This window comes from Chionomys nivalis, chromosome 6 (genome assembly GCF_950005125.1).
Source record: "Chionomys nivalis chromosome 6, mChiNiv1.1, whole genome shotgun sequence".
Lineage (NCBI taxonomy): Eukaryota > Metazoa > Chordata > Mammalia > Rodentia > Cricetidae > Chionomys > Chionomys nivalis.
The window spans coordinates 37,028,327-37,049,783 of record NC_080091.1 but is presented as its reverse complement, the minus strand read 5'-3'; the positions used below and the strand labels follow the sequence as shown (position 1 = coordinate 37,049,783).

Genomic DNA, 21,457 nt, shown 5'->3' with positions numbered 1-21,457 from the left:
CTTCCACGGGGACAGGGTCTTCTTGCCTCTCTCACTTCTCAAGTGTAAGCGCTCCAACAAAGTGTGTTCTGAGAAGAATCCTGTTGTGGTCGTCTCTTCTGCTGGCGGAAGCGGCGTGCCGCACAACTGCATCAGGCTTTAAGTTTCTTTTATCTTTTCCTCTTAGCCCTCATTTAAGATGCTGGTCCCATAAGAAGACCTCCACAGGGTCAGCCCTCCTAGTTGAAGATCACCAAGTGGTTAGCATGTCATCTGACAGGTTCAAATCTTCTGTCGTGTTGTGATTTATTTAATGTGGTTTATTTTTCCTTTTCTCTTCTTCCCCTTTCCTTCTTTCCACACTGCTCCCATCTGTCTCGGAGCCCTTTAGACAAACCTGTCTGTGCCCCTACCCTCTCTGTACTTTGCTTTTTGGGGAAACTCTCTTGATCTACTCTGATGGCCCAAGTGAGTCCTTTCAGAGCTAGGCCAATCTTATTGAACATGGTACTACTATCTCAGCTACACTTGCATCATCTCTCTAGAAAGCCATCTACCACCTCAAACACCTCATTTGCTGTTTTAACCTTGTATATAAATTGGATTGTGATTTAGGTTTTGATGAGAACTGGCACAAAAATTAACATCTTTTGGGGCAGAGAGCTGGCTCTGACTATAAGGCTAGGCTCACATCCAAGACTCCTTATCTGTGGACTGGAGAGAAGACTCAGGGAATAAACTGTTTTCTGCACAAGCATGAGGACTGAAGTGTGGACCCAAAACACATGTAAAAGCTAGGAATGTGGTCCATCTGTAATCCAGTTTCCAGAAGGCAGACCGTGAATTTCCTGAGGCACCTAGCTAAACTAGCTGGTTGGCAATCTTTGAGTGCAACTGAGAAATCCTGTTCAGTCGATAAAATGGAGAGCAGACAAGGAAGAGAGAAATGGGGTGTGGTGGCACACAACTTTAATCCCAGCACTTGGGAGGAAGAGTCAGGCAGATCTCTGTGAGTTCAAGGACAGTCTGGTCTACAGAGTGATATCCAAGACATCCAAAGATACACAGAGAAACCCTGTCTCAAAAAAATCAAAAACTAAAAATAAAAGAAATAGAGTAAAAAAAATTAAAGCCACATTAAGATGGAAAATACACAGAGAATCTGGATTCTGTATGTGTTTGTGTTGTCTTTGAATTGTATGATGGCTGAGGAAGGAGTAACAGCTGCTAGAAGACATTTGATTATAAATGCTGCTAGATTAATCCAACATATATTTTAAAAATGCCCTCACTTCAAATTTTAAGGCAAAAGATATGCTACTTTGAAGAAGAGGTTTTGCTTTTGTTTCCACAGAAAATGAGAGGCTGTGAATTCATTCTGGGTTAAGAAAAATCAGGTTTGATCAAGGAAGACCCCCCCTGAGAAATCTCCGATAGAAGCAGATGGCCCAGGTGTCTGAGTTCTACATCCAGAATAGCCTCAAAACTGCTAGCTGAGATGATCAAGCCCCTCACAGAATATTCCAGTTAGGACTTGGTCATAATCTTAAATTTTCTTTAGGTCCCTATAAGATTATCAGTGTACCCAATAAGCAGCAAGTAGCCTAGAAAAGTATGCCCACATTCCCAAAAACTGGATTATGGATTTTTGTCTTTGTTTAGAATGTTGCTTACAAGTTGTTATAGATAATGGTCAGGAAAAAAAGGTAAACAAAGGAAATTGGATTCAGAGTTCTTGTTTTGAAGAAAAAAGGAGGGGGGTGCTGTAAGACAATGCTCTTGTACCCTGTAAAGATTTGTCAGTTATATTGCTTTAATAAAACGCTGATTGGCCAGAAGCCAGGCAGGAAGTATAGGCAGGACAACCAGAACAGAAGGATTCTAGTAAGAAGAAAGATGCAGTCTGCAGTTATCACCCAGACACAGAGGAAGCAAGATGTGACCGCCTCACTGATAAAAGGTACCAAGTCACATGGCTAACACAGATAAGAATTATGGGCTAATTTAAGATGTAAGAGTTAATAAGAAGCCAGAGCTAATAGGCTAACCATTTTATAATTAATGTAGATCTCTGTGTGTTTCTTTGGGACTGAACAGCTACAGGACCGGGCAGGAGAGAAACCTCTGTCAACAAGCTACTAGCTAACCAGAATCAGCCATAGAGGTTCTGGAGGACCCAGGAAATATATAGAAAAAGAGGAAGTAGTAGGGTGGGGTTAGAAAGATTGATGGACTGTTTGGATGAAGGAAGGAGAGAGAGAGGAGGTCATTGGTCACTTCTCCACTGTTTCTTGATCAATCAGGTTTTAACCCCATATCTGACTCCCAAGTTTTATTAATAATAGAATAACTTTTTTTTTGTTTTTTCAAGACAGGGTTTCTCTGTAGCTTTGGTGCCTGTCCTGGAACTAGCTCTTATAGACCAGGCTGGTCTCAAACTCAGAGAGATCCACCTGCCTTTGCCTCCCAAGTTCTAGGATTAAAGACGTGCACCACCACCACCTGGCTAATAATAGAATAACTTAGATAATCATTATACTGTTGAGGCTAAAGAGATAGCAGATGAATTTGTCCTTACTTATCTAGGTCATAGTGTATATAATGTAGGATATGCCATCCAGACTGTGGAGGTTTGAATGAGGTTGGTCTCCATAGGCTCATATATTTGAATGCTAGATCTCCTATTAGTGGAACTGTTTAGAAATAATTCAGAGGTGTGACCTTGTTGAAAGTGATGTGTCATTGGGAGTGGGCTTTGAGGTCCCAAAAGCCTAGGCAAGGCCCAGTCTCACTCTCTTTCTACTATGTGCTTGCAGATAATATGTAAGCTATTAGCAGTTGTGGGATAATGTTCTTGTACCCTGTAAAGATTTGTCACTTGTATTGGTTTAATAAAACGCTACTGGGCAGTAGCCAGACAGGATGTTTTGGCAGGGCAGCCAGACTAGGAGAATTCTCGAAAGAGAAAAGGTTCAGTCTGCAGTAGCCACCCAGATGCAGAGGAAGCAAGAAGAAAATGCGAAAGAAAAAAGAGAAAAGGTACCAAGCCACATGGATAAACACAGATAAGAATTATGGGTTAATTTAAGTTGTAAGAGCTAGTTAATAATAAGCCTGAGCTAATAGACCAAACAGCTTTTAATTAATATAAGTCTCTGTGTTCTTCTTTGTGGCTGAAAGGCTGCAGGACAAGGAGGGAAAGAAACTTCTAACTACAAATGGCACCCAATGTGGAGCAACTACATCCACATAAAACCTTAGAGATCTTGGGAGGGAATTCTAGACACAAAAGAACAGAGTTAAGTACTGCTTCTTGGTAGCAGCATTTTCTATGTGGGCTGTTTGCTAGAGGCAAGTGTGTATTCTTTATGAGAGGCTTCTTGATTCAGTGTTAGCAGCAAACACCTTGCAGCTCTTTTAAGAGGCCCTGCTACCAAACACTTAAATGGTGTTTATGAGCAGACACCAGCATTCTTCTTGGTGGTGGCATGGACCTAAAAACTTCACTGAGTTGTGATAAAAAAAAAATGGCTCCTTCCAGTATCTTTGCCATGAAGTTAGACCCTCAGAAAGCCAAGGAGTGGAGTGGATCCAGGTACCAAAGCCTTGATGTTAATCCTAGCCATATTGCTTAGCAAATTAAAGACTCACATGGTCAGAAAAAGAGAGATATACAGTAAAGATAGATTCAGATGAAAAAAACCTCTAAACAGTTTACAGTGTGTTTAAAAATATATGTAGGCTTAGGAGAGAAAAGAAAAAGGATAGAGAAAATCTAAAGATAGACAGACAGATAGAAAAAAAGAAAAAAAGAGAGCAGTTGGGTTTGGTAGCATATGCCTTTAATCACAGCACTTGGGAGATAAAGGCAGGTGGATCTCTGTGAGTTCAAGAGCAGCCTGATCTACAGAATAAGTTACAGGGCAGCCAAAGACACACAGAAAAGCCCTGTCTAAAAGGCAAAAATTAAAAATAAAAATAAAAGAAATAGAGTAAAAAAACTGAAGCCACATAAAGATGGAAAATACACAGAGAATCTGGATACTGTATGTGTTTGTGTTGTTTTTGAACGACTGCTGAGGAAGGAGCAACAGCTGCTAGAAGACATTTGATTATAAATGCCACTGGATTAATCCAACATATATATTTTAAAAATGCCTTGACTTCAAATTTTAAGTAAAGATATGTTACTTTGGAGAACAGGTTTTGCTTTTGTTTCCATGGAAATGAGAGGCTGTGAATTCACTCTTGGTTAAGAAAAATCAGGTTTGATCAAGGAAGACCCACTGGAAAATCTCCAGCAGGAACAGATGACACATTTCAGAGCACCTCTGCTGCAGTTTTCTCTGAGTTCCACATCCAGAACAGCCTCAAGACTGCTAGCCAAGATGATCCAGGCTCACAGAATACTCCAGTCAGGACTTGATCATAATCTTAAATTTTCTTTAGATCCCCATAAGATTATCAGCACCCCCAATCATCAGCAAGTAGCCTAGAAAACTACACCCACAATCCTAAAAAAATTAATTATGGATGTTTGTCTTTGTTTAGAATGTTGGTTACAAGTTGTTATTGATAATGGTCAGGAAAAAAGCTCAAGAAAGGAAAACAGATTCAGAGTCCTTGTCTTAAAAAGAAAACAGGAGGAAGTGCTATGGGATAATGCTCTCATACCCTGTAAAGATTTGTCACTTGTATTAGTTTATAAAACACTGATGGGCCAGTAGCCAGGCAGGAAGTATAGGCATGGTGACCAGACTAGGAGAATTCTGGGAAGAGGAAACGCTCAATCTATAGTTGCCACCCAGATGCAGAGGAAGCAAGATGAAAATGATGCACTGAGAAAGAGTACCAAGTCACATAGCTAAACATAGGTAAGAATTATGGGTTAATTTAAGTTGTAAGATCTAGTTAATAATAAGCCTGAGCTAGTACAGACAGTTTATAATTAATATAAGCTTCTGTGTGTTTCATAAGCCTGAACTAATAGCCCAGACAGTTTATAATTAATATAAGCTTCTGTGTGTTTCATAAGCCTGAGCTAATAGGTCAAACAGTTTATAATTAATATAAGCTTCTGTTGTTTCTTTGGGACTGAATGGCTGCGGGACCAAGCAGAGCAGAAACTTCCATCTACAATTAGCTCTTTGCTCCAGCACCATGTCTGCTTGCCTGCCTGATGCTTCCCAACATAATGGAAATAGACTAACCCTATGAAACTGTAAGCAAGACCACAGTTAAATGTTTTCTTTTATAAGCTGCCTTGGTCATGGTGTCTCTTCACAGCAACAGAACAGTAACTAAGACACAGACAAAAACCCTAAATGGGACCACAGTTGTGATGCCCACAGGGAACAAACAAAACATTTTTTTACCTGTATTTTGCCAAGGGTATAAAGAAGTGCATAATGAAACCAACTTATTACAAGGCCTAGGAGATTATATAGAAAAGGGATGAAAATCCAGTTCTATTTTTTTCTGGCTTTTCTTGACAGGATTTCTCTGTGTATCCCTGACTGTCCTGGAACTCATTCTATAGACCAGGCTAGCCTTGACCTCAGAGATTTGCCTACCTCTGCCTCCGAAGAGCTGAAATTAAAGGTATGTGTCAACATGTCTGGCTATTTTTTTCTTTTTAAAAAACATTTATTTCTTTGTTTGTTTATTTATGGAGGTTCTTCCATGTGATAGGTAAAAGCACCTGACTCTTTGTTGATACTGAATCTGTTCATTTTGCTCACCGGCCTTTTTGAAATTGATATTCAGAATTGCCTCTGCTGCCACATTATACATCAGAGACGAGCCTTGAACTCTTGATTAAGAGTTCACAACTTGATTAAGCCTCACAACTGGGATTACAGGTATGTGCCACCATGCCTAGATTCCAAGTCAATATCTTTATGTATTTTGAGTCCTGGGACACACCACCCCTCTGTTAGGAAGGGATCTACTGACTAAATGAGGAAGAAGCAGTTCATTAACTGGAAGCCACAGTTGGAGGTGCCCCTAAAACAGGGTGTTCACTGGCTAGTCCTTTTTAAAGAGAAAAAGTTCTCCTCTTAGTATCTTTCAAGGAATACTTGATTTAGCATAATTCATGCTCTGGGATACCACAACCCCAGGGCATGCTTTTAACTTTCCCCCGGTCATATCTAATTAAAACTTTGGGTCCAATACTCTTAGAAAAGATAGTGCCCCTTAAGTCCAAAGTCCTTCATGGAATACAGACTCTACTACAAAAATTCTTGGCCACCAGTTTATTTAAGCCATGCCAATTTCCAGTAAGTCCTCTAGAAAACGTCACTATGACAGGATCTTAGAGATATAAGTGAAGTTGTTGTTCCCTACCTATCTTATAGTCCGAGAATTCTAGACTTTATTCAAATACCAGCTAAATATTTTACTATTTTAATATTAAACCACATATTACTTTACACACTATTTTACTCAGATACATGGTTTATCTTTATTTTTAAATGGAGGAACTCCAAAATTCAAGAAACTATCCAGTATACCTGGATTTGTTGCCTTAGGAATTTAGGGACAGTCCACCTGTTAGGTACCCAAGACCTAATGACATTATAACTTTAAAATGAATCCTGTTATAATATAGTGATAATGACTTATTGATACTACCACTAAGATAGATTCAGACTACTGTACCATAGTTACTTTTTATTTTTCTTCTCCTTCATATGTGTGTGTGTGTGTGTGTGAAAGAGAGAAACAGACAGACAGACAGACAGACAGACAGACAGACAGACAGACAGAGACAGGCAGAGTCACTCTAGCAATGGCTGGCCTGAACTTCCTGTGTAGATCAGGCTGGCCTCAAACCTGCTCCTTTCTCAACCTGCCAAGTGCTAGTGTTACAGGTATAAGCGCCTATATCAGGGCACCATAATGACTTTTAATTTCCTTGCTTTTAGAATCCAACATGTAGGATTCTTACCCTAGAAGTCTGCACACTAGGCCCCAATGGAAAGCAGGCTAATATTTTGTAGTCTAAATCCAAATCTAAAAGACATGTTTGAGGGTTTCTAGGCTTGAAAGATTTCTGCTAAATATGGGCCCTAAATTATATCCTCTTGTAAGAAGCTCTAAAGGGAGAGTAAGGAAGACCTCTCTGCTAGGCTAAAGAGTGTCAGAGGGCATTTGGCCGACTTAAGATCAGACTAAGTCATATACCTCCATGTTAGGTCTCCAAATACCTAAACCTTTCATGTTTTCTATGTATGAAATGCTAAGTTATTTAAGAGCAGTAGTTACAACTATTTCAGTTTAAAAGGCTAACAAATTAACTTTGAGATAAGATACGAAGTTCAGAAACTTTGCCGTTTAGAGAGTTTCAGAAATCAAGGGGTACCATTAACTTGCCAGAAGACTGACAAAATATCAAGCCCTGCATGTGTGTTAAAACTTGAAATTCAAGCCAGGCAGTGGTAGCACACGCCTTTAATCCCAGCACTTGGGAGGCAGAGTAAGGCAGATCTCTGTGAGTTTGAGGCCAGTCTGGTCTACAGGAGCTAGTTCCAGGACAGGCTCCAAAGCTACAGAGAAACCCTGTTTGGGAAATAAATAAATAAATAAATAAATAAATAAATAAATGCCTTAAAATTCAACTACCCTGCTCCCAACTTTGATTCCTCTAGATTATAAATATATAGAGATCATTAGACAAATCTTTCCCAGCCAATCCTACTTGAAAGGTATGCTTCTGATTAGAGTTAAGGCTGACTGTTTACTGAAGGCAGCAGTTTTATAGAAGTTGGTTAAGCAATGGTGTAGTAGTTGGCCATGATACCATAGAAGCAAGTACCCTTCCTCCTTATGCCCTGGCCCCCAAAGCAGAGCTCCCTTGCCCTTCTCAGGTCCTACAACTAGGCCAATAAAGGATCTTAAGTAGCTACACAGACTTGATGTAAGCATTTCTAGTACTGCAAGTCCACGGGCTTCTGGAAGAGAATATTAATGGTGCTTCAACAGTTCAACTCTCTAAACAAATTAAATAACTTATTACAAGGAACATGAACAGGATGCATTTTTAGCAAGCCAAAATAATAGCATATTACAGATAAGATTGCAAAGAATGTAGCAAAACCCAAGCTCACAACATAGGATCTCACAAAAATACATAAACTAATAGTCTTAGTGCTAGATTTTCCTGATCTAATCAAAATGCTGAATGCTTCTTGATCAAGTGTATAAAAATGGAATAAGTGGGGATTATCTATCAATGAGGCAAGCTATTTCACAGATGGACAAAAGGCTGATTGTAGAGGCATATTATTAAATACTTGGATAAAGCCACTCACCAGAGAAGGCATGCCCCCAGGGACCTAATAAAAAACTACCTCTATAGAAAAAGCACTTCTGAAATTACTTAAAAAGTGTTTATTGCTATCAAATTTGCATATAAAATAAGGCTCAAACCCACTCAGCACCTCTACAACTTGGAACACCTGTCCAGTACCTAGGTACCTAATAAAAGGAAACTGGCAATTACATTTTACTCAAATGCCTCCTAAAGCTGGACACTTATTAGTGTTTACAGATATTTTTACAGCATGGATATAAGCTTTCCCTACTAGAGTAGAAAAAACTATAGCAATATCAAATGCCTCTTAAATTATTCTTCTATTTAGGCTATCAATATCCCTCCTAAGTGATGATGGGCCTACTTTTATTGTCAATGTAACTTTCTACAACATTTGGGAATAATTATAAAATGCATTCTGCCTGTCATTCCCAGTGCTTGTAAAAGTGAAAACTGTCAATCATAACTTAAAACAGTTTTTAGAAACTGGACAGTGGTGGCTCAGTCCTTTAATCCCAGCACCTGGGAGGCAGAGGCAGTGGATCTGTATGAGTTCGAGGCCAGCCTGGTCTACAGAGTGAGTTCCAGGGCAGACTCCAAAGATACACAGAGAAACCCTGTCTCAAAAAACAAGATAGAACAACAACAACAAAAAAAAGACAATCTTTAGAAACACTATTCCATAAAACTCAGGAACCCTGAATTAAGCTATCACCTACTGCCTTCTTGAGACTATGAGCTACCAAAACTAAAACTAAACCCTTTCTAGAAGCTGTACAGAAGGCCCCCCTTTTTAAATTTTTAATAATTTTATTTTTTATTTTATGTGCATTCTTGTTTTGCCTGCATGGGGTCTGTATGAGGATATCAGATCCCCTGGAACTGCAGTTACAATAGCCATGTGCTGCCATATGGGTGCTGGGAATTGGACCCCGAGCCTCTGACATAGCAGCCAGTGCTCTTAACTGTTAAGTCATCTCTCCAGACCCTTCTTAACCACCACTTTTTGTTTGAAGACAAACCATGCTTGTCACACTCTACAATATACTATCAATCTAGAAAAACCCAACAAGCTCTTTTAGAGTATAAAAACAAAGTCTTGTTGACCCTATGTGCGCTGCACGAAGAGAACCGAAAGATCTATGAAAGGATTGTGCCAAATGCTGGCTTCTACCACTTTGGGAGTCATTAGTTATTATTTTATTGTTAAGTTTTGGTCTGTGTGTACTTAACAAACTATAGTATACATTTTCTAGACTCTGTCAATTCCAAGTCAAGCTGATATTTTGCCTCTGGATTTCAACCCATTCTAGATGTCTTATGGAAATCCTATGCCACATTGGAACAGAAGTTCCATTCCTCTTATAGAGTCCCAAATCAGGTCTGAAGCAATTCTGGACTCCCATAGAATTACAGAGAAAGAAATTCTCAAGGGAGGAAATATATAGAAATAGGAGTCCTCCTGGGGACAACAGACACAGGTTCTCATAGCCCTAATACATAAATCTGTAATCCACCAAGAATCTCTTTCCCCTCTTGCTAACCATACATATATGTATATATATATATATGTATATATATACACACACACATATATGTGTGTGTGTGCCTGTTCCTTGTCTCCTTATCATAGAAGGGAAAACAGCAACAAAGCAATCGATTCAGGATAACGCCCAGGATATACATGTCTCTATTAACAAAATTATCACTGATACATCTTTTACATAGGAAATTCCTTAAACCAAAGAAAGTGATTATGTGGCGATCTCTCTCTCTCTCTCTCTCTCTCTCTCTCTCTCTCTCTCTGTCTCTCTCTCTGTGTGTCTTAGAGATCAAACTCAGGGTCTTGTGCATCATCTATGCAAGTCCTCTTCCACTGAGCCATATCTCAAGTTTTAGAAAGAGATTTCCTCAAAAATCCATCCTGATGTCTAATGAAAATGATCATATTCAAGACCATTCTAACAATTCAAACACAATGCCTTTTCTCTGTTGTTGGACAGCTGAATATCCTATAATCAGCATTGCTCCCTTTCTCATAGCCCCCTTTCTCTCACCAGTCAAAATTTTTGCCTGAAAATTAGGTCTCTACATCTCAATTTTTATTTCTGTAATCATTGACACCATAAAATATACACATTAAGAAAAAAGGGGGCTGAAGAGATGGCTCAGTGATTAAGAGCACTGGCTATTCTTTCAGAGAACCTGGGTTTGATTCCCAGCACTCACATGATGGCCCACAGCTGTCTATAAATCCAGTTCCAGGAGATCTGATGCACTCTGCTGGGCTCTGTAAGCAGTACATATATGTAGTATACAAGCATACATGCAGGAAAATGCCCCCCCACACACAAAATAAAACAGATAAATCTTTTCAAAAAGATTCATAAGGGGTTGTAACCTTAATGAAAAGGTGTATGTTTGGCATATGCAATATCCTGGGTTCAATCCCCAGCAGCAATTAAAAGGGGGGGCTGGTAGTATATGGCTGTAATACCAGCACTAGGATAAACTAAAGTAGAAGGAGCTCCAGTTGAAGGTCAACATGGACTGTATAGAAAGTTAGCTCCAGGCCGGCGTGAGATATACTTTGAGACCCTCTATCAAAATACCAAAAATCTCAATTTACCCGTCTACCTTAAGATGCTGAGAAAAAGGCTGGGCATGCTGGGATATGCTTTTAGTTTCAGCACATAAGAGACAGAGGCAGACAGATCTTGTAATTTGAAGCTAGTCTGATCTATTAGTGAATTCCTGGTTAGCTAGAGCTACATGGTGAAACCCTGTCTCAAAAAAAAAAAGTGCCGGGCGATGGTGGCGCACGCCTTTAATCCCAGCACTTGGGAGGCAGAGGCAGGCGGATCTCTGTGAGTTCGAGACCAGCCTGGTCTCCTGGTCTACAGAGCTAGTTCCAGGACAGGCTCCAAAGCCACAGAGAAACCCTGTCTCGAAAAACCAAAAAAAAAAAAAGTAATAGTAGGATTGTTTTTGTCATTCAGACAACCTTCAGTATTCTCATAATATATAGGTGCTGTCTCTTCAATTAGTTCTCATAGCAAAAACTACATCTTCTATATCTTTGTTTTCCTCACAGCAAGATATCAATTTGTTTTGTTTTTTGTTTTTGTTTGTTTGTTTGTTTGTTTGAGACAAGGTCTCTATATTGCTCTGGCTGTTCTGGAACTCACAATATAGACCAGACTGGTCTTGAACTCAGAGATTCACCTACCTCTGCCTTCCAAGTGCTGGGATTAAAGGCATGTGCCCACTATGCCTGGCCAAGGCATCATTCTTAACAGGAATTCAAAATATTCTCCAGTAAATCTTTGTGGAAAAAATCTCATAGGTCAATTTGGCTCAAACATTCCCTTGAATCATTATTTTCTTTTGTAACATTCTAGAGATAATCATCTATATTCTATCGTAACAAAAGTATATAGCTGGGCTGTGGTGGTACACACCTTTAATCCAAACACTCAGGAGGCAGAGACAGGTGGATCTCTGTGAGTTTGAGGTCAGCCTGGTCTACAGAGTGAGTTCCAGGTCAGCCAGGATTGCTTCACGGACAAAGTCTGTCTCGAAAAACAAACAAACAAAAAAGTGTATGTATATGTGTATAAGTCTATGCATCTATGTATGCATTAATGGAGATAAGCAGAATCACAAGGCAGTCAGATTTATCAAACAGATGTAATAAAAAAGTCATCCTCAGAATGCAGAAAAACTAGAAGCTTCTGAAAAGTGATTTGATAATTTTCATTCAAGAGCTATAAAAATTTTAACTGTAAATTTCAGTCCTGCCACTGTGTATCCAATAGAAAATAAGGAAAGGAGCTTCCACACCTGTAAAGGCAGTTATTACAATGCTATTATAATACCATTATCAGGAATTAACCTATCTCTCTGTCACTAAGAAATGGTTGGTTCTGATTTACAGCTTTGGAGGCTCTAGTACCTGACTGATTGGTCCCACTTTGGGCCGGTGACAAGGAGTACATCATAGTGGGAGCATGGGGCAGGACAGATTGTTCATTTCATTACCAGGAAGCAAAAAAGAGGATAATTTTCAAAGGCATGCCTCAGTGACCCATGGACCTCTTACTAGGTTCCACCTCTTAAAAGGTTTCATCAGTTCTCAATAATGCCTGCCTGCAAACCAAGCCCGTAAAATACACAGTACTGGAGAACATTTAACAATCAAGTATGCCAGCCTAAATATTTTAAAATGAGAAATAGCAGAAAATTCAAATGAACCAACAAAGTCAGTGAACTTCACATATAAAGACTAGGGTAGGACATATAACATCAGTGCTAAATAAAACTATATATGCCATGATTGAAATAATATACAAATAAGTCTATCCATTGGAAAATACTGGAAAGAATGGGGCAAACAAAAGTAAAATTTGTTTTGCTAGAACAGTAGAACAACTAAAAGATTTGAATTTTAAAACTACTTTAATGTTGCTAATTGTATTGTTTAAAAAAGTTCTTTCAGCCAGGTTGTGATGCCGCACGCCTTTCATCCCAGCACTCGGGAGGCAGAGGCAGGTGGATCTCTGTGAGTTCAAGATCAGACTGGTCTACAAGAGCTAGTTCCAGGACAGTCATAACTGTTACACAGAGAAACTCTGTCTCAAAAAATAAACAAACAAACAAACAAAAAGTTTTTTTCAGACTATGGATAAAGTTCAGTAGTAGAACATAAACCTAGCATGTACAAGGCCTGGATTCCGTTCTCAACAGCAAAACTAACCAAAGAGTTCTACTGAGACAAAATCAACCTCTCCCCACCTATCTGCTCTGCTCACAACTGCTATTTTCATCCACTGTGTCCTTATGCCACTGAAACTACATAAAAAATACACTTGAAGTATGTGAAAATGATAATTACCATTTAATTATTTTAATTAATTTCATTTTCTGGCCCTCCTAAAGACAGACTGAATGTTAAGAGAGACCCAATCAGGATCTGTAGGTATCTGTGTGTGTGCATGTGCACACACGCATGAATACAGGTACCCTCAAAGGCTAGACAATGGGTCCCTTTGGAGCTAGAGTTACGGCAGTTGTGAGCCACCTGACGTGGGTGCTGGGAACTGAATTCAGGTACTCTGGAAGAGCAGTATACAGTGTTAGCCACTGAGCTATCACTCTAACCTCCCAAACATTTTTACATCAATGAAGAAAGATAACTCATATGCACCAGAAAACTAGGATAACTAATGAAAAGATGCTCGAGTATCAGCAATAAGGAAATATGCTAAAATCATGCAGTGTTAGCATGTCAAGCAGACTACAAAAAACATAAATTCAAGCAATAATAAGTACCTGCAAGAATACAAGATCTCTCTTCCACTGTTGGTACAATAAATACAGGTACAGCACTACTTTGTACTTTTTATCAAAGTTGAAAATGTGGAAGTCTGTGGTGGTTTGAAAAGAATGACCCTCACAGGCTGGTATATTGTATGCTTATACATCAGGGAGTGGCATTATTTGAGAAGAATCAGACCAATTAGGAGGTAGGACCTTGTTGGAAGAAGTGTGTCACTAGGGACAGGTTTTGTGGTTTCAAAAGCCCATTCGAGGCTTAATTTCTTTCTCTTTATGGATCAGGATGTAGCTCTCAGACACTGTTCCAGAGTCTGCCTGAATGCTGCAATGCACCCTGTCATGATGATAATGGATTAACCTTCTGGAACTGCACACAAGCCCCCAATTAAACGCTTTATTTTATAAGCTGTCTTGTCACAGAGACACTTCATGTTGTCTCTTTACAGTCAACAGTGACTAAGCTAGTATATTTCCTATAGACATTCCTGCATGCGTACCAGGAAGTGTGCATATAAATGCAGTACACACCTTTTTAATCCCAGCACTCAGGAGGCAGAGACAGGTGGATCTCTGTGAGTTCGAGACCAGCCTGGTCTACAAGAGCTAGTTCCAGAACAGGCTCCAAAGCTACAGAGAAACCCAGTCTCCAAAACAAAACAAAACAAAAAAACAAACAACAACAACAACAAAAAGAGTTTCGGGCCAGCTAGACTACAATATCTAGACGAGGGAAACCTTAACAAAAGGGGCAGGGAGGGGAGAGGAAGGAAGGAAGAAAAACTAGTAAAATACTAGTCGGGCTTAGTGACACCTATTTCTGGTTCCACTACATGAGAGGCTAAAGCATATCTCCACAGACCCAGGGATCATTTGAAGTTAAAAAAATGAGATTAGGTTAGGCAACACAGATTCTGTTTCAATAAACAAAAACAAGGGCCAATCTGAGTGTTATAGGACAAACACTTAATCCCAGCACTAGAGAGGTAAAAGCAGGCAGATGTCCATGAGTTCTAGGCCAGCCTGGTCTATAGTGCAAGTTCCAGGTCAATCAGGGCCACATAGCAAGATTCTGTCTCAATAACAACAAAAATAAAAAACAAAACCCCAAACAAACAAGAGAGTAGGTCACACTGTTGGAAATGAAAGAAATATGCACAGTAATGAAATCACATTTTTTGACAGTCAAGCAAAAGACAGAGATCACAGAGTACTTGATTTTGATTACTTCTATATATGTTTACATTCTCATAGAGAGTGAAATTACAAAGAACCATCAGAGCTATAGAGAAAGAACTTTCTCAAAAACCTTTTGTTGGTTTTAAGGTAAATGTTCTATGTATTTGTGTAAATATGTGTATAACTGTGAATACTTTCTAGGAAGAAAAACAATAGAAATACTTAGTAGGAAAATGTCAATAGGACTTAACCTACTAAATTCTCTAACATAACAAGATCACTAAGAGAGGAAACTGCATTAACCAAGTTCCACAAAATCTAGATCCTTGTAAATAGTTTCCCCTGTCGGGCTGTCCTGCTTACATTTATTTGGCAAAAGAGAAAAAAAAAATCTCTTTCCCAGGTTGACCTTAGACATATTATGTAGTTTAGGATGGTCTTGAACTTCTCTTATTCTTGCCTTTGCCCCTACAGTTGGAGGCATATAGAACCTTGTAACTATGTAAACCTTTTAATTTATTTATTCTTTTATCTATTTATTTTTAATTATGTGTATCCTATAAAGAAAGTATTCACATTCACACACACTCACACACATATAAAGGATATACACATGTATGGACAGGTATGTACATGTGAGTGCAGGTGCCCATGGAGGCTAGAGGTGACAGATGCCCCTGGAGTTGAAGTTATGGAAGGATTTGAACTACCAAACATGGGTGCTGGAAATGAAACTCAGGTCTTCTGTGAGAGCTCTTAACCATGAGCCATTTCTCCAGTCGCTTGAAAAAATTTCCTTTCTTTCTCTCTCTTTCTTTCGTGTTTTGTTGTTGTTGTTGTTGTTTGTTTGTTTGTTTGTTTTGAAACAAGGTTTCTCTACATAGCCTTGGCTGTCATGGAACTCACTACATAGACCAGGCTGGCCTTGAACTCATAGAGAGTCCTCTGCCTCTGTCTCCCAAGCACTGGGATTAAAGGCATGTGCCATCACACTAAGCCCTAATTTTTTTCTTAAAAATAAAAATCTATCCGGGCGGTGGTGGCGCACGCCTTTAATCCCAGCACTTGGGAAGCAGAGGCAGGCGGATCTCTGTGAGTTCGAGACCAGCCTAGTCTACAAGAGCTAGTTCCAGGACAGGCTCCAAAACCACAGAGAAACCCTGTCTCGAAAAAGCAAAAAAAAAAAAAAAAAAATCTAAAACATTCTTAACCATTAGTATTGTTGTGGTGGTATTGTTATTATTATTACTAGTTTTTCCATGTTAGCTGTATATCCCTTGGCATAGAATCAAAAGAAAAAAATTGTACCAGAATCTAGTTATTTCCATACCCAATATTGTGAAAAACCTAAAAAAAGAATAAAAAAAAAAAAGACAAAAATCCTAGTGTTTAGGCTGTCTGTGGTGGTGCACACCTTTAATCCCAGGACTCAGGAGGCAGAGATAGGAGAATCTCTGTGAGTTCGAGGCCAGCTTGGTCTACAAAGCAAGTTCCAGGACAGGCTCCAAAGCTACAGAGAAATCCTGTCTCGAAAAACAACAACAACAACAAAAAAACCCTATTGTTTGTTACAATTGTCATATTTATTGAATTGAAACTAGTACTACCTCCCTTTCAATATACTAAATACAATACAGAATTAAATATTTGGAAGGTACTTTTAGAAGCTACCCAGCACAGTCATCCAAAAATATTTCTGTAATAATAATAATTGTTGTTGTTGTTGTTGTTGTTATTATTATTATTATTCATATTGGTGTTTTGCCTGCATATATGTCTGTCCAGCATGTGTATGCCTGGTAGTCACAGAAGCAAGAACAGGGTGTCAGATTCCCTGGAACTGGAATTACAGACAGTTGTGAGCTGCCATGTGGATGCTGGGTCCTCTGGACGAGTGCTCTTAACTCCTAAGCCATCTCTACAGTCCCTATAGTCATTTTTAAGGCAAAAAAACCAAAAAAGTTATTTTAATTTCAAAATACCTCCTGAATTATTTTTATAATATCCCTTCCCACTAAACAGCCTGAAAATGATTTTGTTTCAGAATTTTTTAACTACAATGTCAACACAAAGCAAACATTATTATCCAGACAACGGCCAAGGCCTCAGCTTTAAGTCTCTACAGAAACAAAGTCAAGTGCTCTAAGCAATGCCTTTATCAGCCCCACTGGCTGCAAGCCCACCAACCCCTCAGCTTTCCCCAATGATCAAACCGCAATGCTTGTCATAGAAGTTGGTTTCATTCTTTTTTTTTTTTTCCTCTGATTCAGGTTAATCTGTAAAATTTTCTTACCTAACCCTCTTGTGCCCAGTTACTACAGTAATCAAGAGTTAATGTATACTTTTATTGAGTATAAACTTGCCAGATACTTAAAATATTTTAAGTACTAAAAATATGTTACTTTTGAAATGTGAAAAAAAAACCAAAATAAATATACAGGTACCTTTAAAAAAATAAAGCATACTGGGATTTTTTTTCTTATTGCTAGACAATAAGAAACATGTATTTCCTTCTGGAAGACTTTTTTTTTTTTTTTTAAAGTCCTTGACGTCAGAGGCTAGTTTTGTTTCAGTTTTCATACACGCCATGCTCCGCTGGACTCTGTTACGGTGACATGACCTGAATACACACTGAAAATGTCAACTGTGTTTAAGTGAAGCAATGAAGGAGCACTAACACTTGGCCTTACTTGGTTGCTGCCGTCCTCTTCTTCCTCATCACAGTCAAGACCCTGATGGGCTATCTCAGTAGTGCCATTCTCCTGAGTGGGACTGCTCTCCCCATCAAGCATTCTGGTGGCCTCGGTTGTAACTTTTACTTTCATGCTGTGAAAGCCAGAGGAGACTGAGCCCATGCGAAAGCTCACAGGCTCCCCATCAAACAGCAGGAAGTGTGAGTTACCACCTTCTTTAAAACCAGGGGGTTGGTAATCATATGGTGTCACTGCAGAAAGGACAGAAAAAATTAAGTTTCAATAGAACAAGTGACAGTAATACTTCACATATAATGCAAACATCTTTCGAATGCTTATAAAATCCTACTTATAGACAGCATCACTTTAGTACTTAAGAAGGAATTTGACCAAAGGTCTTTACCTACCTGAATTATAATAATGGAGTCTCATGGTAAGTATAACATCATTAGGAAGGGGTCCCAGGTTCTGCATCAGTATATACAATTGACGGATTAGTAGGGAACAGGCCTTCTTAATATCATCACTGTTTGTTCCACTTTCGAAGCTTGTACTACTACTATAATCACAGAAAAGTGGTACTTTCAATCATATATAATATTTACAATATACTCCAAAACAATACAACTATTGACTATGTCATCTAATAAATTAAACATGAGGACATTTTTGCAGACAATTTTTAAGAGGGAACTTAATGGAATGATAGTACTTTCTGTAATGTACATGCAAAGGATTTCTGAATAACAAACACCCCTAAGGCATTTTAAATATCATCATTTTAAAATTTTGGCTTTCAAATAACCCCATCTCATAGTAAAGAGAATAATGGTCTTGTAATTAGGTGACCTAGCATCGAGTATCAGTTGCGCTGTTAACCAGCTGAATGACCTCAGTCAAATCATTTGCACCTATTCTAGGTCAGTTAGCCCATTTGTGAGATAAGCTTATGGACATTTCTGCAGCTCTCCAAGCATGAAATCAGTCACTAGTGCTACACTCACCTACCATATGATTGTCTCTAAGAAATCCCTCCTCATTCTACACTCACCTACCATATGATTGTCTCTAAAGAAATCCCCTCCTCATTCTACATTTACCTACCATATGATTGTCTCTCAAAGAAATCCCCTCCTCATTCTTGCATGGATCGCTAAAGCATCTATTCTTATTTCTTTTTGTCTACACTGCAAGACATTCTCCATAAATTAATACTCCCAATAGGAGAGTCTGTTCATGTCACCTTCTTGCTTAAACTTGTCTATTACCTCCATCACACAATCAAATAAAAGAAATGGTGTACGCACAACTGATTATTTTCACCTCTACCCTCCCCTGCAGCTACGCCCACATGTATTTGCAGATGCTATTCATGTCAGCTGTACTGTGCTGTTTTTCTTCTGATGCCCTGCTGCACCTATCCAGCTCATGTGCCATCTCATCTCTTCAAGTCTTCCCTATACTCTTCCCCTTCCCCTCAGAAGAATTATTTGTCCCCATATAGACTATGAATGGCTAACTCTTTCATTTCCACTAGGCTTGGTCTCTAGCTACCTAGTAAATATTTGCTGAACTAATAAATGAGTGAGAGTTGGGCTAATTATCTTCTAATTCAAAATCTTCATTTCCCTCCAAAGATTTCTTCCCAATTAGTCTCACATTTAAGTACCTTCAAGGACGAGCTACAACTGCAATTTATTTGCAGTACCTTGAACATATTGGCACTAAGCAATGAAAAATCATCCAAGTAATTAAACTGTTAGGTCTTTCCCTGATTTTTGAAGAAAGTGAGAAATCACAACATAAACATATATTAAGTAGTTATTTTAGCTCCTCTATCAATTTCCAACAACTACAAGTTTTGTCTACTAGGATTTTTAATCAGTCAGAATGAAGGAATATAAACATATAGCCCATGGGGCCCAAGGAAACATCAGACCATATTCAGGACCCTCATTTAAGCAATCATTCTAGAAATATATGCTATATATTAACTTCTCATTTCCTTAATATCGGAAAGATTTACCTATTTGCTTTACTGTTAACCTTTCAACAAGTGTCCCTAAAACAAACAAAAAAGGTTAATCTGGTTGCTAAAAATATGTATATTGGAGTTTTGGAGAGTAAGAGCAACTGTTTGTGGTGGGGAAGAGTGTGAAATACACGGTTTGCAGCTGGGCTTCGTAGAGCAAACCTTGCCACATGTTAAGTTCAAGGTCAGCCTGAGCCACATGAGACAATACCTCCAAGAAAATAGTATATAAATACTAGTTGAATGTGGCTAACACTTTGAATCTCCTTTCTGGAACTGACTTTTCTTCTTATATCCGAGTACTTTCTGCAAGTCTCAAATATGAGAGAAAAATTAAGGAAGTGACTATTTGTGGTAGTTCAAACGTAATTGGCCCCCATAATCTCATAGGGAGTGGCACTATTAGGAGGTGTGGCTTTGTTGGAGTAGGTGTGGCCTTGTTGGAGGAAGTGTGTCGCTGTGGGAGTGAGCTTTGAGGTTTCCTATGCTCAAGATACTGCTCAGTGTCACAGTCGTCTTCCTGTTGCCTGCAAGATCAAGATTTAGGACTCTCAGCTACTCCAGCACCACGTCTACCTGCATGCCACCATGTTCCCCATCATGATGATAATGGACTGAACCTCTGAAACTGTGAGTCACCCCAATTAAATGTTTCCTTAATATGAGCTGCCATGGTCATGGTGTCTCTTCACAGCAACAGAAACCCTACAACAGTACTGGAGAGAAACCCTCAGCTCTCCAGGAGAACTAGAGAAAAGGCAGCATTTTTGCCAATTTTTTCTTCAGAATTGTTTCTTTCAGGGTATCTATCTCCCTTATTGGAAGCCCTTTTCTACCAGTCTTTTTACAGTATCTATTTCATCTACTTCTATTACATTTCATCAGCAGTCCTTAGTTCACCATGCCTGTTGACTGATCTGAAGTCAAAAGCTTCTGAGAGAAGAATGTTGCTCCTTAACAAACATTCCATGTGCACAAGGGTCTTCCTTGGTTTTGCTCTTTGACTTGTTATTGTATCTAAAACATGGATTTTAAGACTTGATAGGGAAACACAGTGCATATGAGTTTCCCAAAGAGTGACACACAGAAAATGGTATGTGTATGGATAACCAGATGATAGTATATGTAGGCAAATTAATCTGCCAACATTAAAGATGAAAAGGATCAACAGAGCCAACAGATTAATACCAAGAGAGTCACTGAAACAATAGCCAGAGACAGTCATATAGGTTCTTTACCTAACATCATGTTGACAGCCTTATTAATATATTTTAATTATATGTTGTTTGTTTTTCAATATTTATTTATTATTATTTTTGGTTATGTGTAGGTGTGTCTGCATGTTGGTATGTGCACATGAGTGCAGGTGTCCTCAGAGGCATGACTCCACTGAAGCTGGAGTTAAAGACAACTGTAAGCCGCACGATGTAGGTGCTTGTAGTCAAAATCAGATCCTCTGGAAGAGTGTTTTCTTAACCACTGAGCCATTTCTCCAGTCCCTTTATTAACATAATTTTTTAAGAGCCATGACATCCACCATTGCCTCTACTCCTACCAGCTTAGTCTATAGACTTTAGATGTTAAAACAACTATTATCATTTCTACTCATAATAGTGGGATTTATAGGGCTTATGAGAAAATGATTTAAGGCTTTCCTCTGGCCATATAGAAACTTATTTTACTTTACTCCTATACATTTCTTGAGTTCATTAAACAATTAGATTCTACCTGTCAAAGTCCATAGTGGTTCCCTTTTCTGTGTATTTGAATTTGAATTGGTATATCTCAGTTACTTTCTAGACAAAACAAAGAGAACAGAGAAAGAAGTTAATTTTGAAACAAAACCACATTTTTACCTGATAAAAAGGAACATCTCATTGATGCTTCCTCTGAATGTTTGTTTCACAGCATTACTTTATCCAG

The 21,457-nt window shown here is 38.7% G+C and overlaps 1 protein-coding gene across 1 annotated transcript in view; it reads right to left on the bottom strand.

The window, feature by feature from the left end:
• Hormad2 (HORMA domain containing 2) overlaps positions 1-21,457 on the bottom strand; it is a 93,048-nt gene that overhangs the window by 39,790 nt on the left and 31,801 nt on the right. The window contains exons 7-9 of the mRNA XM_057772859.1: positions 21,263-21,330; positions 17,910-18,061; positions 17,500-17,753 (exon numbers count right to left, since the gene is read on the bottom strand). Of these exons, the coding sequence (XP_057628842.1) occupies positions 17,500-17,753; positions 17,910-18,061; positions 21,263-21,330 (474 nt within the window). The remainder of the gene's footprint in view (positions 1-17,499; positions 17,754-17,909; positions 18,062-21,262; positions 21,331-21,457) is intronic.